This window comes from Cucurbita moschata, unplaced genomic scaffold, assembly GCF_002738365.1.
Source record: "Cucurbita moschata cultivar Rifu unplaced genomic scaffold, Cmos_1.0 Cmo_Scf00040, whole genome shotgun sequence".
Lineage (NCBI taxonomy): Eukaryota > Viridiplantae > Streptophyta > Magnoliopsida > Cucurbitales > Cucurbitaceae > Cucurbita > Cucurbita moschata.
The window spans coordinates 1,214,147-1,241,902 of record NW_019268556.1 but is presented as its reverse complement, the minus strand read 5'-3'; the positions used below and the strand labels follow the sequence as shown (position 1 = coordinate 1,241,902).

Genomic DNA, 27,756 nt, shown 5'->3' with positions numbered 1-27,756 from the left:
GTCTGCACTCAGTCTTCTCTTTTTGTGAGAAGGTTTGCCATAACCTTCTCTTCATTGAGCATCAACAAGTTTAACATCTTCTAGGCCAACATCAATGCAGGCTCTTGATCCTACATAAATGTGAGGTTTGCCTCGTCATTATGCTTCTTCTTGCGGCACTCTACTGCATAGTGCCCATATTTTTTCAGAAGAGTAGTACTTGATCATACTCTTGTCCTTCGAGGGGTTGGCATTGTCGTGGGTTTGTAAGGTATTGTCACAGCGTCCTCTACCACCATGTCTGCGACCACATCCATGACCTTTATTTTTCTTGTTATGGTTACCACGTCCCCTCGTACCTAAAAAGGAAGAGTCACCTGCATCATTTTTCGTTCGTGCGAGCCACTCCTCATGAGTGACTGAGAGGTGTTTCTCCTCTTCTTTGTCTTCGCAGCGACAAAGTATCTCCTCATGAACCTCGAACAACAACCAACTCAAATGACCTGTTCTGGAGGTCAATGAGCAGCTCGATGGAGGTAACAATCTGCATGAATCTCGGGGGGACAAGCTCGATGGAACTTCTTGACGATGGAGATCTCCTCCACTTTGTTGCCTAATGAATGGATTCCACTAATGATCATCATCAACTTCATGGTAAAGTCCTCTATTGATTCACCATCCTTCATGCGTATAGCCTCGAACTCACTCCTCAAGGTTTGCACCTTTACTTTCTTGACATGTTCCACACCCACATGCATTGTTTGCAATGTCTCCCACACTGCCTTTGTCGAGTTCTTCTCTGCTAACATGAGAAGGATGTCCTCTAGAATTGCTTGGTAGATAGCAGTAAGAGTCATCCTATCCTTACGCTCCTCAATGTCATCATGCTCAATGGCATCCCATATGCCTTGTGCCTGTAAGTTGACACACATCTTTATCGTCCATGTTGTGTAGTTACTCTTCGTGAGTAATGAGTACTGGAGCGTTACACTCCTCTCCTTTCCGCTTTTCATTGATGTCATATCTTCTCCTGCAACTTTGTGTGGTGACGACATTTTTTTGGGAATCCTAGCTCTGATACCAAATGTTGGATGTAGCCCACGAATGAAATATGTCAAAACAACAACTAAAGTAGGAAGAAAAACTTGAAGGGAGAGAGAGCTTTTTGGATAGAGGAACCATAAGCACGCTTTTTAATTTTCTTTGTTGTTGTTTAAAAAACATACATCTCATGAATATTTATAATGGAAAAGTACTAACTAGTTTTCTAAACTTTGTCCTCAAGTGAGAACCACCACACCTAGTCCATAATTTGACAACTACTAATAATTCTCCTATAGTTGCGCCATAAATTAGTTACTTATTCTACTAATTCAAGTTTATTACGTAACCACATGTTAGGAATCACGGACCTCTACAATGGTCGATATTGTCCACTTTAAGCATAAGCTCTCATGGCTTTTCTTTTAGTTTCCCCAAAAGATCTCATACCAATGGAGATAGTGTTCCCTAACCAATGTGAGACTATTTCTTTCAATAATCCTCAAGATTATGTATGGTGAACACATACTTAATTGTAGTTCAAAAGAAATATTTGGGGAGAGATTGTAGAGTTTCTTATGGATATGTCTTATCTAGTTTTATTGAAACTTTTTGAAAACATTTTTGAAATTTTCTAAAAGAAAGTTTTATTTTAACAGGTTTTCAAACATATGTTATTTAATGTTTTTACTAGTTTATGTAAGATGAATGGAATCCTAATAGACATTTGAGATTTATTGGACATGTCTTGGACTAGGTTAGCATAACATGACGTCATCTATTAGTTGAAAAGTAAATCTAAATTATGTCAAGAGTACTACTCAAATCAAAGAACTTGTAAATGTGAAAATTAATATTGATCGATAAGAAAATGATATTACAAACGTTTGAACACGAGATCTTCTGATATGATAGCCATGGTAAGTAATCTATTCATACTTCAACAGTGACTTCATCCTGTTCTTTACGATAATATACGAAGCATACCGTTTCATAGCCTCACTTTCTTCTTCCATATTTATCAAACCAACCCCACACTTTTTTAGTTCGACATTTGGAGTAATAGTTTGAAATGGGACTAAGAATCGAAACTCAATCTCTTTACAGTTGTGGATCTTGTTTGTCAGAGTCGTAGTTCGAGGCAAAACGAACATCCAAATATGGTCTAACTTCTTCATCCCTAAAACATTGAATGAACCAACTATAAGATCTCCATTGTTCAAATTTGGGTCGTTACGGTCTTATCCAGTCACTGATGCAACAATGATGGTGGGAACATCGATAGTGTCGTTCTTGTTGCATGGTCCACAAACGACACAGAGCGCAAAGCGAACCATGTTGGCATTTGGTGCGTCATAATCCCACTCGACACATATCGAAGATCCCATTTTTTTCATCGTGAACCAATCTGGAATCTCGCTCCCGGGAACCATGATGTTGAAGGCTCCTTTTCGAAAGAGCATCTTTTGCATCCAAGAAGTGATCAATTTATGGAGCTCTTTGTTGTCAACCCATTGGAAGCAATTCATAAGATTCACTTCTATCATGAAATATGAATGGTCAACTTTTGAAATGTCTAGAAAATCTTTCAATGAAATGCAACCCGTTGACATCACCCTTAAGATCCTTGGTGGTAGCTCTGGGAAATGAAGAAGCTTTTCGCACTCGTTTACGTTCAATCTTTTCAAGTTATGGAGTCGAGAAATGCTCGTAGGAAGACGAGAGAAATTATTTCGAGACAAATTCAGATTCACCAACGACACCAAACACTCGATCCCTTCTGGAACTTCTTCAAGCTTGCAATCACTCAAATTTAGCCTTGTAAGAGAGTACAAACCAGCCAGTGATGGGATCCCAAAAATGCCACTTGCTGGAGCTTTGCATAACCATAGAAAAATCTTTCTAAAGATATTGTCTCCGTCGTCCCTTCTTCTTCGTCCGGTTCCTCTCATGCCGAGCTCCGCCATTTCGACGTCGCCCCGCTTTTGTTTTCTATTTCCAAGCTTCGAACATCCCGAAAGATTTAAGCTTTTGAGAGATGTGATCTTATCCAACGCGTTTGAAATGTTGATAAGATTTTTGCAATTAGTTAAGCTCAACACTTCTAGGTGATCCAAGATTGCTATTGATGAAGGTAGGCTTGATATTGAGGTGCCATCCAAACAGAGTTTCAGTAATATATTTGTGTTGCCTGAAAATTCTGGGACCATCTTGAGTTTTGAACAGCTAGAGAGAATCAAAACTTGAAGAGCGTGAATGTTAATTTTGGTTGGAAAATTGGTGAGATTGATGCAATCTTTCAAACTCAAAAAAGTGAGTTTTTTTGCGGTGAAAATTGTTGGATGAATATTGACCAAATTTGTGCAACCTTCAAGCTCCAATGTTGTGAGATTTGGAATAGTTTCAAAGTTTGGAGTTTTGGACAACTTCTGTGAATGATTGAGTTTGATATACTTCAGCTCCTCCAAATGCTGTCAAGAGTAAGGATTGATATCAATTTAACTAAACAACAACATTTATGGGTCCAACCCCACCGCTAGCAGATATTGTCTTCTTTATACTTTCTCTTTCGAGTTTTTTTAAAACGCGTTTGTTAAGAATAGGTTTTTACACCCTTATAAAGGGTGGTTGGTTCTCCTCCCCAATCAATGTAGGATCTTACAATCCACCCCCCTTATGTGCCCAGCGTCTCGCTGGCACTCGTTCCTTTCTCGAATCAATGTGGGACTCCCACCATATCCACCACCCTTCGGGGCCCAGTGCTCTTTCTGGCACACTGCCTCGTGTCTACCCCCTTCAGAGAACAACTTCCTCGCTGGCACATCGCCCGATGTTTGGCTCTGATACCATTTATAATGGCTCAATCCCACCGCTAGCGGATATTGTCCTCTTTAAAATTTTTCCTCAAGGTTTATAAAACGCGTCTACTAAGGAGAGGTTTCCACACCCTTATAAAGAGTGTTTTGTCTTCCTCTCGACAGATATAGGAGCTCACAAATAATACATATAATAGTATGAAATTGTTACCTTTTCTCCCTGCCAAAATTGCTTCAAATTGCTGTGGCACATGTGAAGCACAATAAGCTTATATTCTTCAGAATTCAATACCAAAATCTCCAAGGGATATCCTTTCCACTTCAAATATCTTAACTCACTTGGAATGCAATATTCCAACTCATTTTTCAGTCTCACATTCTGAAAATTAAGCAACCTTAGTTGATGCATTCTTGAGAATAAAATTGGAAACTCCACAATGTTTCTTGTCGACTTGAACAATATGCTTTCGACCGATGCTTCTCTAACCTGAATTCACATCACACCAAATCAAGTTAATGATTTTTCAATATTTTTAAGAATTTAAAAAGTCACTCCAAACAGACCGACAATATATCTTACCATGTTTTTAATATCCTTCTGGCGCCATAGTCGATCTTGAATAGGTTTATGACGAACAATTTTTCGACCCATTTCTTGCAACAAATCATGCATCCTCAATTTATTGTTACGGGAAAGAGTTAAGAGAGATCTTTGAATGAGACAATCAACCCTTGTTTTAGCATGGAAACCACAATCATGTAAAATCTCTTCTACAAGCTCTTTTCTCTTTCCTTCGAAGAAGCAAGCAACGTCTAGAAATATCTCTTTCTCCCGTTCATCCAACCCATCATAACTCACTTTAAGACACTTAAAAACTTTTTCATGAATATTCCCACCTCCTTTAAGCTCTTCTATCACATACTCCCACACCCTCCCATCTTTGTTTTTTAGAGATGATCCCAATAATTTGAGTGCAAGAGGGTGGCCTCCCACAATCTTGACAATGTTCCTCGAGGGTTCTAAGCAATCTTGTTTTGGACAAGCACTCAAATTAAGGAGTTGAAGGGCTTCCTCGTTTGTAAGTTCTTCCATTTCAAAAATTCTTTTCACTCCCAGTTGGTTGGAAAGTAAATCTGCATTTCTTGTTGTCATAATGATTGTACTGCCATCTCCAAAACCGTCTTTGTTTGGAATCAATCCCATGACTTGTTCTAAACAATTCACGTTATCTAGGACAAGAAGAATCTTTTTTCGTAAAATCGCTTGGTTTATCATAGCAATTCCTTCGTCAACATCCCATATGTCGTTGTTTTTAATTGAAAACATCCTTGAAAGGAGTTGGCTTTGTAAATATGGAAGACCAGAGGTTTCAAATTTCTCTTGAATGTTGGAGACGAAGCAATGAGCTTCGAATTTGTCGCGAATTCGCTCGTAACAAACCCTAGCTAATGTCGTCTTACCAATGCCACCCATTCCATGAATTCCTATACAGATCACATCCTCATCTGAGTTCGAGTTCAAAAGAGGAGAAAGTTTGGTTAGTTTAGAATCGATTCCAACTAGTTTGTCTTCTTGAATGACATTCAAGGTCGGTTGGATTTTTTCCCATAGTAATGTGGTGATGGTTTCAATGACTTCTGATTCATATGTCCTGAGCCCAAGAAAATGGAGCACAAGTAAACAAGTAGTGTTATAGTTAATCATAGTATAAATTGATTTGTAACTATAGCTAATCAATAAATAGGTAGATTGTTTACTTGTTTCTAGTGTCATGGATTTATAATTGATTTAGGTTAACAAATAGAATTATCTTTTATATTCGGTTCAAATCTTCAAATTCATTTATTATATATATATATAAAGACTGACATTATCCAATACACATAGATTGAGTTGAGAAAATCTTTTGGACGAAATCGAAATTTTAAGTTGGTTGGGTTGGTGATTCGAACAACCTGAATATAGTTCACAACCTAAGTCTTTATTATTTTTTCTCAGTTGTAGCCTAAACCCTATTTCAAGTTGGTCCGATTGACCCAACAAAAAGAAAATATCAATCCAACTTTATAGTATGGGTTGGGTCGGGTCATATAAAATAAAAATAACGGGACAATCCAATCCAACCTAACCCCAAAATAGAAGGTATTGTGAACTCTATTTGAGTCAGTGGCGTCATCAACCCTCACAAAACTTTCTAATTGGTCCTAAAAAAAATTTCAACCCTATCTAATCCAATCTATATATACTTTATGCATGACAGGTCAAAAGTAAAAATTTCCAACCCTACCTAATCCAATCTATAAGATTAGTTTAAAGAAATTTGGTTATAAAAAATTAATTATGGAAAAAGTTAAGAAATGAAGACATTGACTCAACCGCTACAATAATTCTATAAATTTTTATGAACTCGCTTAAACATCATACTCGTATCCTTTACCAACGATCAACCATACTTGACCTATGTTAATTTTTTTAAAAAAATATATATATTTATCTTAACAATATCAATTATAATTAATGAAGAAAAAAAAAAAAAAAAAAGAGAGGATAAAATTGATTTTGTTACCAAGCTTCGGAAGGCCAAGCCTTGAGGTTGGCGAGCTTTGTAAGAAGGTGCCTCCATTTTTGGATGTTGGGGTTATGTTCTCCAAATCTGTGTTGATGTTTAGCAAAAGCTTCAGCAAATGTTCCTGTCTGGTTCCGAACATCAGAAGGATCCACTTTATAAAAGATGGGCAACACCAGCATCCCAAGCCGGTCGTGGCATTCAAAGATCTTACCCAGCTCCTCAAGGCACCACCTTGACGAAGCGTAGTTTTCTGAGACCACAACGAGCGCGATTCTGGACGCTTCAATGGCAGCGAAGAGATCGGAAGAAATGTCTTTGCCTTCTTCGATCTCGTCTTCGTCTCTGAAGGTGGAGATTCCTTTGTGTATTAAGGCTTTGTAGAGATGGTCTGTGAAGCCGCCGCGGGTGTCTTCCCCTCTGAAGCTCAAGAACACATTGTATTTCCATTTACCATTTGAAGAAGAAGAAGAAGAAGAAGATGAAGAAAGCATCATGGGTTTGGTCTAATCTTAACAGCCTTCAATCCAAATGTGTTGTGTGTGAGACTTCTTTCTAAAGGGCCTTTAATAATTCAACTCGCTTTCCCTTCCCCTCTTGTCCTTTTTTTATTATTATTTGTACATTAAAATAAAACCGAGAAAAGTATTAAAAGAGCAATGACCTAAAGTCTACTAAAAGTAAATACAACTACTCGGTGTAGGTTCTGTGGTCTTTAGTGCAATATCACTGTCAACGGTACAAAAGTGCCTTTCATTTACCATAAAAGTAACACGTGACTTGAATATTTTAAGAAATACTCAATAAGTGATCTCACTGTTTATTGGTGTTAGGGAATGCACACATACAATATGAATGGGACCCATCATTTAAAACTATACTCTCTTAGGTAAGCTTTCCCATTCGAGTTATCGGATGTGTATTTACTACCCTACACACGTCCAGATATGGGAATATAGACCCACAAGGTGGTTTGTAAACCTCTTGGGACTTGGACTGGTTGACCTGTTTTCTCTTAGGAGATCCTATATTAACCAAGATTTTAGATCAACTTACGTCAGAACCAACTGGCGGTTTCTCTAAATCATCTAATGGTGGATTTTTATGCCAAGGGCGACTATGCGTGCCAACGATGGTAGAGCTAAAAAATGAGATTTTAATCGAAACACATAACTCCCCATTTGCTATGTATTCCGGTGGCAATAAGATGTACTAAAATTTAGAATAACATTTTTTTGTGGTGTAGCATGAAGAAGAACATAGTATAATTTAAAAGTTAGTGTCTTATTTGCTAGTAGGTCAAGGCATCTAGACAAAGAATTGCAGGAATAATGCAACCCTTAAGCATAACAGAGTGGAAATGGGAGAATATAGTTGTGCATTTTATAGTAGGACTACCCACAACATTGGAGGGGTATAATGTGATATGGATAATTGTGATATGGGTAATTGTAGACAGGTTGACCAAGCCGCATTTCCTATCGGGTACAGCCACCTTTAGAGTGGAGAATAAGGTACAATTAAACATGAGAAAAATAGTTAGGCGGCATGGAATTCTAATATGTAGTGGTTGTAGCATTTGAAATCTAGAAATAGGTTAGAATTTCGAATATACATCGAGGCACGGTATCAATGTGTAGTAGTTGTAGTAGTTCAAAGGAAGTGTCACCGTCTTCGTTCGTAGAAGAAATTGCGAGAAGAAATGGTTGCCAAAAAACAGATATGTGAAGGAGAAGGATCCACGACCCATGTTTGCAACCCGCTTCGGCCCAACCCAGAAGCATACAAACCACAACCAAATAGCACAGTCGCTCGCAACCTAAGCCCAGACCACATGCGGGAAGCTTGATCCGCGCGTCGACCCTGTTAGGCTATGGAGCCTAATACTTATTTATAGCTTGGTCAACGGCTATATCCGGTAAAGCTATATTTAGTAAAGCTATATATGGTAAAGCTATATCCGGTAAAGCTATATATGGTAAATAGTTATATATAGTAGATGGCTAAATCTGGTAAAGCTATATATAGTAAACTATACCATATATATATATCTGGTCCGGTAGAGCTTTGTAGAGGTACTTTTCTATTCTCTGTACTCTCTCTTGTTGTACATACCTGAAGTCATCAATAAAAAGAAAAATCCTTTTAGCCAGAGTTCTTCTTGCAAATTTTCTCTATCCTGCTCTTTGTGTTCATCTAGATCGAGCGTGTGCGTTGTTGTGCGATCCTAACAATTGGTATCAGAGCTAACGACTGATATCGATCCTAACAACTGGTATCAGAGCCAGGCGGAAGTCAGAGCCGGGCGGAAGGTAGAGCCAGGCGGAAATCAGAGCCAGGAAAAATTCACCACGATCTGTGAATATGGAAAGTTCAAAGATTGGAATTGAGAAGTTCGATGGATCCGATTTCGATTTCGGTTCGATGAAGCGTCGCTAAAGCTCCAGAGGGGGTTGCGTCGTTCGGAAGCGTCGCTGAAGCTCCAGAGGGAGTTGCTTCGTCCGAAAGCGTCGCTGAAGCTCTAGAGGGGGTTGCGTCGTCCGGAAGCGTCGCTGAAACTCCAGAGGAGGTTGCGTCGGTCGGAAGCGTCACTGAAACTCCAGAGCGGGTTGCGTCGTTCGGAAGCGTTGCTGAAACCCAGAGGGGGTTGCGTCATCCGGAAGCGTCGCTGAAGCTCTAGAGGGAGTTGCGTCGTCCGGAAGCGTCGCTGAAGCTCCAGAGGGAGTTGCGTCGACCGGAAGTGTCGCTGAAGCTCCAGAGGGAGTTGCGTCGTCCGGAAGTGTCGCTGAAGCTCCAGAGGGGGTTGCGTCGTCCAGAAGCGTCGCTGAAGCTCCAGAGGGGGTTGCGTCGTCCGGAAGCGTCGCTGAAACTCTAGATGAGGTTGCGTCGGTCGGAAGCGTCGCTGAAGCTCTAGAGGGGGTTGCGTCGTCCGGACAGAAGCGTCGCTGAAGCTCCAGAAGGGGTTGCGTCGGCCGGAAATGTCACTGAAACTCCAGAGGAGGTTGCGTCGGCTGGAAGCGTCGCTGAAACTCCAGAGAAGGTTGCATGGGCCGGAAGGCCCTTGCTGAAACACCAGAGGAGGTTGCATGGGCCGGAAGTCCCTTGCTGAAACACCAGAGGTGACGCAAGTGGGAGTTGATGTTGAGTTGCTCAAAGATTCACAGAGTGATGTTGTAGCGGATACTCATGAAACTCCTGAGACCCTTGCTGAAACACCAGAGGTGAAGCAAGTGGGAGTTGATGTTGAGTTGCTCAAAGATTCACAGAGTGATGTTGTAGCGGATACTCATGAAACTCCTGAGACCCTTGCTGAAACACCAGAGGTGAAGCAAGTGGGAGTTGATGTTGAGTTGCTCAAAGATTCACAGAGTGATGTTGTAGCGGATACTCATGAAGCCCTTGAGACTCTTGCTGAGAAACCAGAGGTGAAGCAAGTGGGAGTTGATGTTGAGTTGCTCAAAGATTCACAGAGTGATGTTGTAGCAGATACTCAAGAAATTCTTGAGACTCTTGCTGAGAAACCAGAGGTGAAGCAAGTGGGAGTTGAGGTTGAGTTGCTAAAAGATTCACATAGTGATGTAGTAGATACTCAAGAAACTCCTGAGACTCTTGCTATTGGCGAGGAACCCTGTCTATCATTCAAAACACAGAAGGCGATACCATTTCACTTGGAGGTTGGTTGAAGATGGTGATGTGTTTTGAGAAGATAGAGGGTGCAAAGAATCCAACAAACATGTTGACAAAATGTGTTGATGTTGGAATATTGAGGTTGTGCAAAACCTCAATTGGTATGGTGCAGTGAAGATGCTCATGGTCGTTTGAGAGTGAAATTCTTGGTTGACTAGGTCAGTCTCCAAGCCGGAGAATTGTTAGGCTATGGAGCCTGATACTTATTTATAGCTTGGTCAACGGTTATATCCGGTAAAGCTATATTTGGTAAAGCTATATATAGTAAAGCTATATCCAGTAAAGCTATATATGGTAAATAGTTATATATAGTAGATGGCTAAATCTGGTAAAGCTATATATAGTAAACTATACCATATATATATCTGGTCCGGTAGAGCTTTGTAGAGGTACTTTTCTATTCTCTGTACTCTCTCTTGTTGTACATACCTGAAGTCATCAATAAAAAGAAAAATTCTTTTAGCCAGAGTTCTCCTTGCAAATTTTCTCTATCCTGTTCTTTGTGTTCATCTAGATCGAGCGTGTGCGTTGTTGTGCGATCCTAACAACTGGTATCAGAGCTAACGACTGATATCGATCCTAACAGACCCGAGACCCGATCCTCGACTTGAGTGTTGACCCACACCCTTAGCTTCCAGCCGCGACTCGTCTCGACTCAGCTAAGTGAGTTAGCGACTCAGGTCAGCAAGTCGATCAGCTCAACTTCTCAGCTAGGTCAGTTTGGCTCCTCGGCTTGCTCCAGCTCGGCTTGGCTTCTCAGTTTATGCGATTTAGTTATTCGGTCAAACTCGACCTACTTCACTCCTAACAGACCTCTTATAAATTTAAATAACTTTCTTGTTTACTCTTTCCACGATTTCTAAATAAATTTAAATACATCACTCTTTTTACGAGTTCAGGATGAAACTCAATTTTTCAAGATTTAGGACCAAACTATTACCGGTATTAAAATTTTGAATAACACTACAACTCTATTCAAGAATATATTTTTAAATTTGCCAACTCACAACTTTAGTCTCACATTACAATAGAAGTATATGAAGAATGAGTTAAAAAATAATAATAATAATCATAATTGGAAGTTTGCAGAGATGAGATGTGTGGCTTTTGAATTTTGGAGGATTTAAAGTTGAAAATATTGAGAAGAAAATGAACTTAAGTGGAAAAAGAAAAAGGGACAAATCAGAATTTTGAAATTAAATAGAAATTAAATGTCGAAATTAAAAGAAAATAATAACAATGGTCACCAAATATTATATTATTTATACAAATATATATATATATATATATATATATATTCTCTTATTTTATAACAATCAAAAGTCAACCTTCGTGATGTCAACTTAGCTATCACATCACCGGGTTAGGTAATTTTCATTCAACTTTATATAGGTCATAACTTCTTTATTTTAACTCCAATTTGAGTGATTTAAAAGGTATTGAAATCGTTAGCTCTACACGGTTCAAAATACTAAAATTATTAGTCTTTAAGATCATATTTGTTATCATCAAAATATTAATTAATTTGAGATTAAGTGTCAAAAAGTCAAAAACTTTATCTATATAATATCGATCTTTTAGGTTATTACTCGAACATGATTCTCTTATATATCAACCACAATAAAATTATCCTAATAACCTTGATTTTCATACAATAGATAATTATTATTAAATATTAAAAAAATTAATTACAAGGCGTTAGGACATAAATCCCAACCGTCTCCTACTTGCCCCAAGGCATACTTTATAGTTAAATGTTCTCCCAGTTGTCATAAAGAAGATGAGATTTGTCTCATAATCCTAAATATTCTAGGTGACCCTTAAACACTTTAGCCTAGAGTTTTTATACATATCAAACCATTGTTATTAAAAGCAATCTTGGTCACTACCATAATTCTCTCTTTCTTGATATGATTCCTTATACACTGATCTTTTCCTTAATATTATCATAATAAAGAATGATGGATTAAATCACAACTAAAACATTTCTCTAAATCTATATAAGAATGAGCGTATCACGTAAATATCAAATATATAAGAATTATTTCTTTTTCATCTTATTTTTGAGAGAGATGTTTATTGTATTATGAGGAAATAGTTGTGAGTGATCAAACTGTAAATCTAATCTTTTAGAAAAGAATTGAGTTTGGTCTTAAACTTGTAAAAAGAGCGGTGTAGCAGTTGCGTAAAAACAGTGGTGTAGCTGTTGGGTTGTGATCCGAGGAAAAGTCGAGAAAAGTTTATTCAAATTTCCAAGAGGCGCTTAGGAGTTGGAGTAGAAAACTCGACCCACTATAAAATCACGGTTATATTTTCTAACTCTTTCCTATTTAATTTCGAAATTGTTATTAAGATTTATTGAATGTTGTAAGTTTTTTTATAATTGTTTATTGTTATTTCTTGATATTAATTATCATCTCGTGCTTATTTAAAAAAAATGATAATTAGAAAAAGTAATCACGCTTAAATACTTTTATTGTTATCAATTGCTATAACCATCAAATAATTGGTATCAGAGCAGGTTGCTCCTACAGTCCTCCTTATTTTTTATGGAACAAATTATACTTTTTGTAAGGCCAGAATGAGAATTTATTTGCAATGGTTGATTATCAATTATGGTTAAATGTTAGTAAAGATCCTTACATTCCAATAAAAATTGTTAACAATATTGAGGAGATTAAAATAGAGGATGAATTTGATTAACATGATATGAAAAAATGTTCTTTTTACTTTGCCTAAAGTAATGAAGAATTTAATAGAGCATATGTGTTCTTCAACATATGAAATTTGGAAAACTCTTGAAGTAACTCAGGAGGGAACAAATCAAGTTAAAAGAAAACAAAGATTAACATGTTAGTTCATAATTATGAACTATTTAAAATGGATGTAAATGAATCACCGATATGTTTACTAGATTTACTAATATTCTATATGCTTTAGAAAATCTTGAAAAAATATATTTTACTCCCGAAAATGTAAGAAAATTCTTAGGTCTCTACATAAAAATTGAGAAGCAAAAGTGACGGCAATTTAAGAGGCAAAAGATCTTACAAAGCTTCATTTGGATGAACTTGTTGGTTCTGTCATGACAATGAGATTACCAAAAGGGCTCGAAGAAATTGACTCTAATGATGAGAAAGCCCTTGATGAAGATGATGTTGCCTACTTCACACGTAGGTATAAACATTCCATCAAAAGGAAGAAACAATTTAGGAAACATTTCACCAACCAAAAAGGTGAAAAGAGCAAAAATGATGAGATAATATGCTATGATTGTAAAAAGTCGGGTAATATAAGACCGAATTGTCCTCTCCTCAAATCATTTAAGAAATCCAAGAAGAAGCAATGAAGGCTAAAGAGAATGAAGAAGATGAAGTAATTCTTGATTCTCTCTTATGATGAATTATTTAAAGTTTTCGAGGAGATGCAACCCGATTTAAAAAAACTTGGTTCAAAGTATGTTGGGCTTCAAAAGAAATATGAGGCCTCAATAATTAAAAATAAGATGAAATTTCTTTATTAAAAGATAAATAATTAAAAATAAGTCTTTATTAAATGAAATTTAATGCTTAAAAGAAAATGATCATAATATTGTAAAATTTGATATACCTTATGAAAAACATGTATTTGATTGTGATGAGAAAAATGCATTAATTGATAAAGTTACATTTCTTGAATATGATTGTGGTAAAAAAGATAAGTTAATTAAATTACTAAAAAAATGAATAAAATACTGAGCAAGAACTTGGTAAGACTAAAACGTCCTTTTAATTAATTGCTCAAAAATGAGATAAAATAATTGAAACAGGTAAGTCTTACGGTGATAAAAGAGGATTAGGCTATATTGATGAATGTTCTACCTCTTCAAGTTCTAAAATAATATTTGTTAAAACATCATCTATTATGTCTAAGCCTAACACGTAAATTTGTATCTCATTACGATAAATCTATATTTGTGTTTATATGTCATTATTCTGGTGTTGAAGTTCATATTAGACCAAGTGTTTTAAATTGAAAAATTATATGTCAATATTGTGGTGTTAAAGGTCACATACGACCTCAGTGTTTTGAATTGAAAAATTCTAAAAATATTCATTCAAAAACCTTGTTAAATTTTCCCAAAATATAAAATTTAAGGGAAAAAATATAAAATTTAACGGTGTGTGCGTGCGTGCGTGCGTGCGTGCGTGCGTGCGTGCGTGCGTGCGTGGGTGTGTGTGTGGTAGATGGCTATAACAGGTAAAACTATATACAGTAAGTTGAACTATATATATACCAGACCTTTAAAAATGTAATTTTTTTTTGTATTATCTGTATTCTCTCTTACTTACATACCTGAAGTCATCAATACTTAAAAATGTAATTTTTTTTTTGTATTATCTGTATTCTCTCTTACTTACATACCTGAAGTCATCAATACAAATTTCTTTAGCGAGATTTCTCCTTACATTTTCTCTCTACTATTTTTTGTGTTCATCTAGATCGAGTGTGTGCGTTGTTGTGCGATCCTAACAACTAGTATCAGAGCTAGGCAAAATTCACCACGATTTGTGAAGATGAAAAGCTTAAAGATTGGAATTGAGAAGTTTGATGGATCCGATTTCAGTTTCTGAAAAATGCAAATTGTAGATTATCTGTGTCAAAAAAATCTTCACAAACCCCTGTTGGGGGTGATGCTTGATACCATGACCACAGAGCAGTGGAAGCTCAAGGATCAACAAGTCTTAGGGCTGATCCGGTTGACACTATCCAGAAACGTGGCGTTCAACATCATCAAGGAGAAGACAACGTTAAATCTATTGAAGGCGCTATCAAATATGTACGAAAAAACGTCAGCTATGAACAAGGCGTATTTAATGCGTAGATTGTTTAATCTACAAATGGCTGAAGGTGGATTTGTTGTTGATCATATAAATGAATTAAATATGAACGTAAGTCAACTGAGTTTGGTGGAAATTAATTTTGAGGATGAAATTAAAGCATTAATTTTGATGTCATCTTTACCCAAGTCGTTGGATACTGTTGTTGCCGCAATTAGTAAACTGAAGTTTGATAAAATTCAAGATGTAGTTTTGAGCAAAAGTATTCTCAAACGAGAAATTGGGAATTCATCTAGTAGTGGTCTCAATGTTGACTAACGGAGAAGAAGTAAATCGAAGGGCCAAAACAAAGGGCGATCAAAATCAAAGAACCAAGAAAAATCTCCAAATAGACCAAACGTAATGTGTTGGAATTGTGGAGAAAATAGTCACTTTCGAACGGATTGTACAAGATCAAAGAGGAAGCAGAATCACAAATCTGGAGATGATTGATTCTATAAATTCAGTAGAAGATATTGAGAATGCTATAATTCTCAGCGTGGACAGTTCGATTGAATCCTGAATTTTGGATTCAAGTGCATCTTTTCATTCGTCACCAAATAAAGAGTTGTTCTGAAATTTCAACTCTGGATGAGAAGATGTATCTTGCCAATAACAAAGATTTGGAGATTAAAGAAAATTGGATGTCTGCATAAAAACTCCGACAAGAAAATTAGTGGACATCAAAGGATGTCACATATTTCTTGGTCTCAAAAAGAACTGATGTCTATTAGTCAATTGGACAGCACAGGTTATGCAACAGAGTTAGGGAAGAGTTCGTAGAACATTATGAAGGGTGCTATGGTGGTAGCATGCGGCACAAAATATAGAACCTTATACACCATTATAAGGTGTATGAACATGACTTTGTTGCTGAGAGTGCTTCAAATTTAAGTCTATGGCACAATAGACTTGGACATATGATCGTGAAAGAAATGAAGATGCTGGCTGCGAAAGATGTTTTAGAAGGTCTAAAATCTGTTCATATGGGTCATTGTGAGAACTGCATATGAGCAAACAGAAACGAGTTAGCTTCATACAGACGGCCAGAGAATTAAAGAAAGTGCGGTTGGAAACGGTCCATACAGACGTTTCGGGACCATCTACAGTTCCAACACTTGGTGGATCAAAGTTCTACGCCACCTTCATAGATGATTTCAACAGGAAGGTGTGGATTTATTTCCTGAAACACAAGTCAGAAGTGTTTGTCACCTTGAAGAAGTCGAAAGCTGAAGTTGAAAATCAGACTGGCTTGAACATCAAATGTATGAGGTTTGGTAATGAAGGGGAGTATGACAAGTGAGAATTCAAAGCATTTTGTACAGCGGAGGGAATTAGATTAACAAGAACAATTCCCAGTAAAACAAGACAAAATGGTGTTGCTAAAAGGATGAACAAAACATTGAATGAGCAGGTAAAGGTATGAGGATTTATTCTGGATTGCCAGAGACATTTTGGGCTGATGTTGTAAATACAGCAGTCTACTTGATCAGTAGAGGGTCGTCAGTACCCTTGGAGTTCAAGATGCCAGAAGAAGTATGGACAGGAAAAGAACTCAAGTACAGGTTGTACTACGTATATTCGTGTTGATCCAGAGAAGAGCGACACACTTGACGTTGAGGCTGTGAAGTGTTACTTCATAGGTTATGGTTCTGACACGTTCGAGTACAAGTTTTGGGATGACAAGAAAAAAAAAAGTCCTAAGACATTGTGACGTGACCTTTGATGAAAATGTCCTATACAAGGTTAAAGAGAAGATAAACTCTAAGAGTTAAACTTGAGTTGCAAGAAAACTCACCTAGTGATGTTGTAGTAGATACACATGAAACTCCTAAGACTACTGCTGAGTAACCAGATGTGGAGCAAGGTTCCAACACGACGAAGCAAGTGGGAGTTGAGCTTGAGTTGCAGAAAAACTCACCTAGTGATGTTGTAGCAGATACTCCAGAAACTTCTGAGACTACTGCTGAGGAACTAAAGGTGGAACAAGGTTCCAAGACAACGAAGTAAGTGGGAGTTGAGGTTGAGTTACAAAAAAAAAATCACCTAGTGATGTTGTAGCAGATACTCAAGAAACTCCTGAGACTGTTGTAGAGGAACCAACAATAGAGCAAGTGACACCTAAACCGGTGTTGAAAAGATCATCGAGTAATATCAGAGTACCAGATATGTATGTACCTTCATTACACTATCTGTTGCTGATGAAAGGGAACCAGAGCCCTTTGATGAGGCCCTACAATTGGAGGATACAACCAAGTGGGAGCAAGCCATGGATGATAAGATGTCTAGGCTTCAAAAATGCGTTGTACTGAGGCTGAGTACGTGACAATAGTTGAAGTTGGAAATGAGACGATATGGATGACTGACTATCTGGAAGAATTAGGCAAGAAGCAGCATGAAAAGATTTTTTATAGAGATAGTCAGAGTGCCATACAGTTCGTGAGGAACCCGATCTATCATTTAAAGACAAAACAAAGAGGACGATACCATTTTACTTGCAAGTTAGTGGAAGATGGTGGTGTGTTTGGAGAAGATAGAGGGTTCAAAGAATCCAGCAAACATGTGTGATAAAATTTGTTGATGTTGGAATATTGAGATTGTGCAAAGCCTTAATCGGTATTGTGCATTGAAGATGCTCATGGTCATTTGTGAATGAAATTCTTGGTTGACTAGATCCGTCTTTAAGGGGAGAATTGTTAAGTTATGAAATTTGCTGACTATTTTATAGCTTAGTAAAATTATATATAGTAAATGATATACCAAGTAAATTGTCATAAATAGTAAATAACTATATAGAGTAAAAAACTATATGAGCTATATAGATAGTTATATATATAGTAGATGACTATATCCTGTAAAGCTATATATATTAAGTTGAACCATATATATATCCCCTAGGCAAACCTTTAAAAATGTAGTTTTATGTATTCTCTCTGACTGTATATACCTGAAGTCATCAATACAAATTTTTTTAGCCAGACTTTTCCTTGCATTTTCTCTCTCCTTTTCTTTGTGTTCATTTATATCGAGTGTGTGTGTTGTTATGCGATCCTAATAGTTTTAAGAAATATTTTTTCTATTGAAAATAAAATACATAAACTTAGTCGAAGAAATAAATTCTTGCATGATGTTGTTTGTTTCTCATTTGGTAAGTTTGGACATCAAGATTATTTTTGTTACTTATCCAAATACAATGTCTTTAATATGAATGCAAACATGATCCCTAAACTAATGAAGACTAACTTTTTAGGACCCAAACAAGTATGGGTACCAAAAGATGAATTTTGAATATCTTGGTTTTTAGGTTTATTTGAAGGCTCGAAGAAAAAATGAGTGGTACTCGGATAGTGGTTGCTCAAGACATGGGAAACCAATCCAAGTTTGTGACTCTTTCCCAGAAGGATGATGACTTAGTAACTTTTGGTGACAACAAGAAGAAGGGTAAAATAATTGGTAAGGGTACTATAGGTAATGACTCTTGTACTCTCGCTGAAAATGTACTTTTAGTTTATGGTTTAAAGCATGACCTACTTAGCATTAGTCAATTATGTGATAAGGGTTTTAAAGTTATATTTGATCAAAATAATTGCATAATTGAAAATGTTAGGGATAGAAAAGTGTTGTTTGTTGGAAATAGAGATGATAATGTGTACATTATTGATTTAAATGATTGTCCTACAAATGATAAATATCTTTCAGCTTTGCATGATAACTCTTGGCTATGACATATAAGATTAGGACATGCTAGTATGCACTTGATTTCAAATATCTCAAAAAATTCATTAGTCAGAGGTCTTCAAAATTTAAATTTGAAAAAGATAAAATTTGTGAAGTTTGTCAAATGGGTAAGCAAACCAAGTCCTCTTCCAAATCTAAAAATTTGATTTCTATTACTAGACCTCTTCACGTATGAGGGAACTACTATGCCTTTGTGATAGTTGATGATTATTTGAGATTTACTTGAGTTTTGATGTATGGACTTATTTGGCCCTTTTAAAATAGCTAGCTGTGAAGGGAATTATATGCATTTGTGATAGTTGATGATTTTTTTTTTAGATTTACTTGGATTTTGATCCTAAAACATAAAGAATGATATTTTGAAAAAATTGGGTAGTTTTGTAAAAAGAATTCAAAATGAAAAAGGTTTTTTAATTATTAAAATGAGGAGTGGGACTAGAATTTGATAGTATATCATTTGAAAATTTTTTGTGAAGATAATGATATTTCTCCTCTCCAATGACTCCTCAACAAAACCGTATGGTTGAAAAGAAAAATCGTACTCTACAAGAATTTGATAGATCAATGTTAAATGAGAATGATTTATTTAAATATTTTTGGGCGGAAGCAACTAATATAGCCTATTATATTTTAAATAGAGTTTTAATTAGACTATTCAAGATAAAACTTATGTGAATTTTGTCATAATAAATTTCAAATATTTGATATTTTGAAGTTTTTTGTTGCAAATGTTTTATGAACCATAAATAAAAGAAAAGGTGGGAAAATTTGATTCCAAGACTGATATGGGTATTTTTCTTGGTTATTCATTTACTAGTAAAACTTATAGAATTTTCAATAAGAGAACTTTAGTTATTAGTTATTGAAGAATCTATGCGGGTGATGTTTAATGATTCTTGTAATAATATTTCTGATGAGTCTATTTGTAGTTATGATTTACAAAGAAACTTTGGAGATTTACTTGTCTATAACAAAGGAAAGAAATTGTTTCAAATAAAAAAAAAGTGAGTTTAAATGAAAAGGAGTAAGAAAGGTTCTCAGTGCCAAAAAGAATGGAGGTATACCTTATCTTATTCCAAGGACTTAATTATTGGTGATCTCAAACAAGGTGTGAAAACTCGTTCTTCTATTAATTTATTTAATAATCTTGCTTTTGTTTCTCAGATTGAACCAAGAAGTCAGAAGGATGCCGAAAATGAAAATGATGAGTTTTGGATTTTAGCTATGCAAAACTAAATCAATTTCAAAGAAAAAAAAGTTTGGGAATTAGTCCCTATGCCCTCTAATCTTTCTATTAGTGGAACAAATGGGTTTTTAGAAATAAAACTGACGAGGAAACACTAGGGTTATGATAGATTGATAAAACAATACGATAAGGTTAGGTATAAAAACACTATGGTTATGATAGATTGGTAAGACGATATGATAAGGTTATGTATAGGAAACATTATGGTTATGATAGATTGATAAAACGATATGATATGGTTATGTATAGGAAGCGCTATGGTTATGATAGATTAATAAAATTATACGATAACGTTATGTATAGGAAACACTAGTGTTATGATAGATTTGATAAAATGATACGATAAAGTTATGTATAGAAAACGCTATGGTTATGACAGATTGATAATACAATACGATAAGGTTATGTATAGAAAACACTATGGATATGATAGATTGATAAAACGATACGATAAGATTATATATAGAAAACGCTATGGTTGTGATAGATTGATAAAACGATATGATAAAGTTATGTATAGAAAACGCTATGATTATGATAGATTAATAAAACGATACGATAAGGTTTTGTATAGAAAACGTTATGTTTATGATAGATTGATAAAACAATACGATAAGGTTATGTATAGGAAACGATATGATTACGGGAGACTAGTGAGACGATACGATTAGAATAAGTTTAGGAAACGATATGATCAGGATATGTATATGGAACGATATAACTAAGAAATGTTTACGAAATTGTCCGGATATGGGAACGATGTATATATTTTTATATATTGTAATATAATATGAGAATGATATGATATATGTTATGGTACGATAGGTTTGATGAATTAATATAGCTATGATAAAACATGTTGAAGGCATGCCTGGGATATGCTATGTGATTATTATAATTTACGACATGATACGATATGTGCATGGTATGAATTGTTATGTCTGAAAACATATAAATGTTATGATATGGTATATGTTGATAGGAATGATATGATTGACATGCAAAACAACGAACTAACATAAAATACAACCCTGACATAGCATGCTAAATACGATAAATGATATGATAAACGATATGAGAAATGATATAATAGAATGATATGAGATAAAGGAAGACGTTGCATGATTGTATTGAATGATAATGAAAATGGAAAAATGTTGGGACCACATGCCTTATTGTGAGTTCATGCATTGGGGGATACCCCTTTTCCTTCACGACAGTACAAACGCGTACACTACTAGGCAGGGAAACATTCATAACATTTATCATAATGCTTCCATGATGGTCGCTATCCTTAATGGGTGTTTGACATCAATAGCTCATGGAGAATGCTCGCTCGACCAAAAAAGGGTCCAAGAGGTGTGCGAACCGACTGGTGGGTCTATACTTGCACATGTGGACCGTGTGTAACAAAATTAAGTACACATCCCAATTACCCGTTAGGATAGTCACCGTATGAAAATAGACTGTTATGATAGGTCACATTCATGAAATTTCATGTGTTTGCATTTATCCCCAATACTAGGGTCACTTACTGGATATTTCTTTAAAGGCAATGCATACCTGTACGGCTGACGATGACATTGAAACTCGAGACCATGACACATGCGTTGTGTAGTAGCATTTATTTTTCTTAGACTTAGGCTAGAATGAGATGTTTTTAATTTAATCACTAATTTATTTTACTTAGTCCTTTATTGGGTCGTTTAAAGATGTTTTGGAACACATAAGTTCATGGTTGTGTTTTAAGATGAAGTTTATATTTTATGAAAGTTTAAATGGAGTAATTCTGCATTCAATGTTCATGATATGTGTACAACGTAGAAAATTTAGGGTCATTACATTAATATTAAATTGTACATAAAATAATCAAAATTGTTATTAAATATTAAAAATTAATTACAAGGCGTTAGGGCATAATCCCAACAGTATCGTACTTGCACTAAATATGATGAGACGTGTGTCTCAGGGTATACTTTATACCCAAATGTTCTCCCACCCGCACCAAAAAAGATGAGATATGTCTCATAATCCTAAATATTCTACGTGACCCTCAAATATTTTAGCCTAGAGAGTCTTTTTATACCTATCAAAACATTATAATTAGAAGCAACCTTGATCACTACCATAATGGTTTCGATATGATTCCCTATACGCTCTTTTCCTTAATATTAGTGTTCGCACCACTCTTAACATAATAAAGAGTGATAGACTAAATCACAACTCAAACATTTTCCAATTTTAAAGGAACTTCTATAGTCATACGAGTTCTTTTGTTGCTTCTAAAAAAAACATTCAACTCGTATACCATACTTCACAATCGAGGTAAAATTAATTTAAATATAGAAATTATATTAAATATTGATTCTCTAAATATATATAGGAGTTAGTGTATGACGTAAATAACAAATATTTATCTCCATACATAAAATTAAAATTTTTGATTATTCATAGATACATTAAGAAAACTTTTAATTTCCTAATCAATGATCATATCACTGTCCAATCAAATGTATATTAGATGGTAAGTCTCGTCTATGCATTAATTGTCTCTCACGAATGATAGTATTAACCACATGTGTCCAACCTTTGAGTTTCTTAGGATAATCTTTCTTTAATTAATATTAAAATGATAAATTATCATTCTTTGGAGTGATACATCAAATAGTTGCAACAATTTTTTAAATATAAGATGTTAACTTACATCATTCCCAATGAATTTTATGTCATCAAAATAAAATATGAAAAAAATACAATAAATTTTGTGTCCACAAGACGAGTCATAAGATTTAATACTTTTATCAAATCTTCTATTCAAAGATCTAGCAGTAAGATTTCTTTTCCCGACCAGAATTTAAATATTCATTTTGCATATTTTATAGAATTAAATAATACTTATATAGACTCTAAAATGACAACATTCGAGAAAACGTATCCGAAGTCTACTTTCTTCGATCAAGTTCAACTCTATTTCATTAGTCTTAGTTTGGAGATCTATATATTCTATACACTTTTTTTTTTTCTTTTGTAGATGCATTCATATCATATGAGTTTGATTAATTAAATTAAATCTCAAAGAATCCCATGATTCGATCCCACCTTATTCTCAAACCTGGCGGCTCGGTTGATTGGCACTCCTGTAGGCTCATCTTGCATACAAATTCTGGGGGTTCGATCCTCTTATTTTGATTTCTCGAACCGAGAGATCCATGAATCGGGATCCTAATGCATATAGATACAAATGGTCCAATGGGAGCAATAATTTCCAGGAACATTTCATTTCTGAGCAGAAGAGCCATTTTCATTTATTTTCAAACTGACCCATTTACTATCTATTATTTGAGAGGGAGAATATCTAAACTCTGTGCCTAGATGGAGCACATGAATTCTATGACTTTGATTCATTTATTCTTGTGGTCAAGTATAGGCCACAAAAAATAATATTAATAAAATACAATAAATTCGATCATCAGAAATGATGCGAGAATTTTGGCGAGGGGCTGGAACTCTTGATCCCCTCTCGTACACGCCCTTTCCTGACGCCCACGACATGCCAAAATGCACAAAATCTTCTTCCATCTTCTCAGATCCCCTCTCATACCCATTCTTCCTTTTACGATGGTACGAATGCGTACACTACGAGGTAGAAAAATGATAACTATATTTATTATAATGCTACCACGGTCGCTATTTCTAACGGGTGTCTGGCATCAACAACTCTAGAGAATGCTCGCTCGACCAAGAAAGGAGCACAGGAGGTGTGCGAACCGATTGGTGGGTCCATACTCGCACGTGTGGACGATGTGTAGAACAGTAAATACACATCCAATTACTTGCTTAGAATAGCCACCTAAAGAATATAGATTGATATGATAGTTCCCACTCATGATTGTATGTGGTTGCATCTAACCCCAGTAGCGGAGTCCCTTACTAAGTATTTCTCAGAATACTTAAGTCATGCGCTACTCTTATTTTCAAGGCTTCCATGTACGGCTGACGGTGACATCGCAACTCAAGAGACCATGACACATCAGTAGGGTAGTTTGCCATTTAAATTTGTAGTCTATAGGTTAGTATAGGTTAGTATGCATTTAAGTTTGTAGTCTATAGGTTAGTATAGAACATTTCCATTTTATTTTATTTCTAACTCCCCCAAATATGCTCACTTGGGGGACTGATTACTCTAGCTGTCCTTCCTGCTGCAGCAGTTGATGGAGAAGCATTGAGCAAGATAAGGAAAACCTTCTATAAAACATGTAAGTCCATGACTATGTATTTTATCGTAAAGTTTAAGTATTTCTGCATAAAATGACTATGATACGTATACAGTAGCGATTTTAAGTTAAGTAGAAATCTAGGGTTGTTACAGTTTGTGTCAGAGTTTTAGGTTACAAATTTTGTATACTAGGCTACAATGTAGGCTTGACATGGTCCATGGTCCAATCATCGATTCCTCGTCACAGTTAGGTACATGACGCACAAGATAAGAAAAGTAAATGTTTAAAAGGGAATTTACTACAATTTCTTCCTAGTATGAAATTTAATGTAACATTGAAAGTCACGAGCCATGATGATATCGTTGATTGTAGCATGACGGTTGATTTAATGTCACATTGATATGCTTGCTATGCTGTGTGATTATAATAGTGTGCGATATAATGTTATTTATATTAGTGAACTATAGACTTAAGAAAAATTATCTTGATTTCTAGAACCATGCCGGCCAAAGGACAAGGAAGAGAAAGACGAGAGAGGGGACGACCCCCTATTAGAGGTAGAGGAAGAGGTGAGGGTGAAGAGAGCTCACCTCGGGAAGGTTCATTCACTATGACGTCCTTCAAGACTTCTTGGTAGATGGCAACAAGAGTCATCCTATCCTCAAGCTCCTCAATGTCACCATGCTTGATGGTGTCCCACACACCTTGTACCTGTAAGTTGACACACATCTTTATCGACCATACTGCATAGTTACTCTTCGTGAGTAACGGGTACTCGAGCGTTGCACTCCCCTCCTTTATGCTGTTTATTGGCGTCATATCTCCTCTGGCGACTTTATGTGGTGACGACATTTGTTTCATCCTAGCTCTGATACCAAATGTTTGATGTAGTCCATTATCGAAATATGTCGAAACAAACAATTGAAGTAGAAAAAACAACTTAAGGGGAGACAGCTTTTTCGATAGAGGAACCTTAAGCAGTTATGCTTTTGAATTCTCTTTGTCGTGGAAAGAGCTTAAAGTAACCCCTAAATCTTAGTCAAGTTAAGAACTACTAACAATGTTACTAATTAAATCACTTGGTCCACAATTTGGGCAACTAATAACAATATTCCTATAATTTCTCTATAAGTTAGTAACTTCTTTAACTTATTCTAGTAAGTCAAGTTTATTAGCTCATCATAGGTTAGAAATCCCTAACGTCCATAATGGTATAATATTGTAGACTCTGATCCTAAGCTCTGGTGCCTTTGTTTTTTATTTCTCCAAAAGGCCTTGTATCAATGGAGATAATGTTCCTTACTTATAAACTCATGATTTTTCTCTTAATTAGCCAATGTAAGACTATTTCTTTCAATAATTCTCAACACAGTTTAGGGTCAACACACTTCATTGTAGTTCAGAATAAATATTTTGGGAGGGATTATAGAGTTTCTTGTTGTTTTATCTAGTTTTCTTGAAACTTTTTGTAAATTTTCTCAAGATTTTCTAAAAGAAAGTTTTATTTTAACCATGATTGGAGGGTTTTCAAACATATGTTATAACCATGATTGGAGGGTTTTCAAACATATGTTAGTTGAAGTTTTTGCTACATTACTTAGTTTATGTAAGTTGTGGAATCCTTATAGCCATTTGGGATTTATCAGCACGTCTTGGACTAGGTTATGGAATTCTTCTATTAGTTGAAAAGTGAATCTAAATCTTGTCACAATTATATCTCATTCATGATACAACAAGTTCGTACTTCGAATCTACAAAGAGCTGCGTGCCTAAATCCTTGATTCAAAAGAAAATGATATTACAAAGGTTTGAACACGAAATCTTCTGATATGATAGCTATGATAAATAATCTATCAATACTTCAATAGCGACTTCATCCTTTTCTTTACAACAATATACGAAGCATACCTTTTCATGGCCTCACTCTATTCTTCCATATTTATCAAACGAACTCCACACTTTTTTAGTTCAACATTTGGAATAACCGTTTGATTGTGATTAATGTGGAGCAAGAATCGAAACTCAATGTGGTCTAACTTCTTCATCAGAGTTGTAGTTTGAGGCAAGACCGACATCCAAATGTGGTCTAACTTCTTCATCCCTGAAATATTGAATGTACTAACAATAATATCTTCATTGTTTAAATTTGGGTCGTTCCGGTCTTTTTCAGTCACATATGCAATAATGACGAAAGGAACATCGGTGATGTCGTTTTTGTTGCTCGATCCACAAACAACGCAGAGCACAAAGCGACCCATGTCAGCGCTCGGCGCGCCATGATCCCACTCGACGCATATCGAAGAACCCTTTTTTGTCATCGTGAACCAATCTGGAATCTCGCTCCCGGGAACCATGATGTTGAAGTGTCCTATTTTGAAGAGCATCTTCTGCATCCAAGAAATGATGAATTTATGGAGCCATTTGTTGTCAGCCCATTGGCAACAATTCAGAAGATTCACTTCTATCATGAAATGTGAATGGTAAACTTTTGAAATGTCTAGAAAATCTTTCAACAAAATGCAGCCCTTTGACATCAACCTTGAGATCCTTGGTGGTAGCTCTGGGAAATGAGGAAGCTTTTCGCACTCGTTTATGTCCAATATTTTTAACTTACGGAGTCGAGAAATGCTCGTAGGAAGACGAGAGAAGTTATTGCCAGACAAATTCAGATATAACAACGACACCAAACACTCAATCCCTTCTGGGACTTCCTCAAGCTTGCAATCACTCAAATTTAGGCTTGTAAGAGAGTACAAACCAGCCAGTGATGGGATCCCAAAAATGCCACTCCTTGGAGCTTTCCATAACCAAAGTAAAATCTTTCTAAAGATATTGTCTCCGTCGTCCCTTCTTCTTCGTTCGATTCCTTTCACGTCGAGCTCTGCCGTTTCGACGTCGCCCCGCTTTTGTTTTCTTTTTTCGAGCTTCGAACATCCCGAAAGATTTAAGCTTTTTGAGAGATGTGATCTTATCCAATACGTTTGAAATGTTGATAAGATTTTTGCAGTTGGTTAAACTCAACACTATTAGGCGATCCAAGCTTGCTATGGATGAAGGTAGGCTTGATATGGAGGTTCTATCTAAATGGAGTTCCAGTAATATATCTGTGTTGCCTGAAAATTCTGGGATCTTTTTGAGTTTTGAACACCCAGAGAGAATCAAAATTTCAAGAGCTTTGAGGTTAATTTTGGTTGAAAAATTGGTGAGATTGATGCAATCTTTCAAACTCAAAAAAGTGAGTTCTTTTGCGGTGAAAATTGATGGATGAATGTTGACCAAATTTGTGCAATCTTCAAGCTCCAATCTTGTGAGATTTGGAATAGTTTCAAAGTTGGGAGTTTTGGACAACTTCTGAGAATAGTTGAGTTTGATATACTTCAGCTTCTCGAAATGCTGTCAAAGAGTAAAGATTGATATCAATTTAACACAAGAACAACATTTATGGGTACACATATAGTATGAGATTGCTACCTTTTCTCCATGCCAAAATTGCTTCAAATTGCTGTGGCACATGTGAAGCTTAATAAGCTTATATTCTTCAGAATTCAATACCAAAATCTCCATGGGATATCCTTTCCACTTCAAATATCTCAACTCACTTGGAAT

At 35.8% G+C, this 27,756-nt stretch overlaps 2 protein-coding genes across 3 annotated transcripts in view; both read right to left on the bottom strand.

The window, feature by feature from the left end:
* Nucleotides 1–2,236: 2,236 nt before the first annotated feature.
* The window catches only part of LOC111432772 (TMV resistance protein N-like), a 28,412-nt gene continuing 2,892 nt past the window's right edge, over nucleotides 2,237–27,756 (bottom strand). Inside the window, exons 2-5 of one of the 2 annotated variants that reach the window (XM_023069717.1) lie at nucleotides 6,404–6,857; nucleotides 4,417–5,488; nucleotides 4,048–4,323; nucleotides 2,237–3,491 (exon numbers count right to left, since the gene is read on the bottom strand). In XM_023069717.1, the coding sequence (XP_022925485.1) occupies nucleotides 2,262–3,491; nucleotides 4,048–4,323; nucleotides 4,417–5,488; nucleotides 6,404–6,857 (3,032 nt within the window). In that variant the 3' untranslated portion in view covers nucleotides 2,237–2,261. Of the gene's footprint in view, nucleotides 3,492–4,047; nucleotides 4,324–4,416; nucleotides 5,489–6,403; nucleotides 6,938–27,756 lie in introns of those variants that run through there. The other variant, XM_023069716.1, reaches the window with a different exon arrangement.
* Nucleotides 26,258–27,756, bottom strand: part of LOC111432771 (TMV resistance protein N-like) — a 59,693-nt gene continuing 58,194 nt past the window's right edge. Inside the window, exon 4 of the mRNA XM_023069714.1 lies at nucleotides 26,258–27,543. Within this exon, the coding sequence (XP_022925482.1) occupies nucleotides 26,974–27,543 (570 nt within the window). The 3' untranslated portion in view covers nucleotides 26,258–26,973. The remainder of the gene's footprint in view (nucleotides 27,544–27,756) is intronic.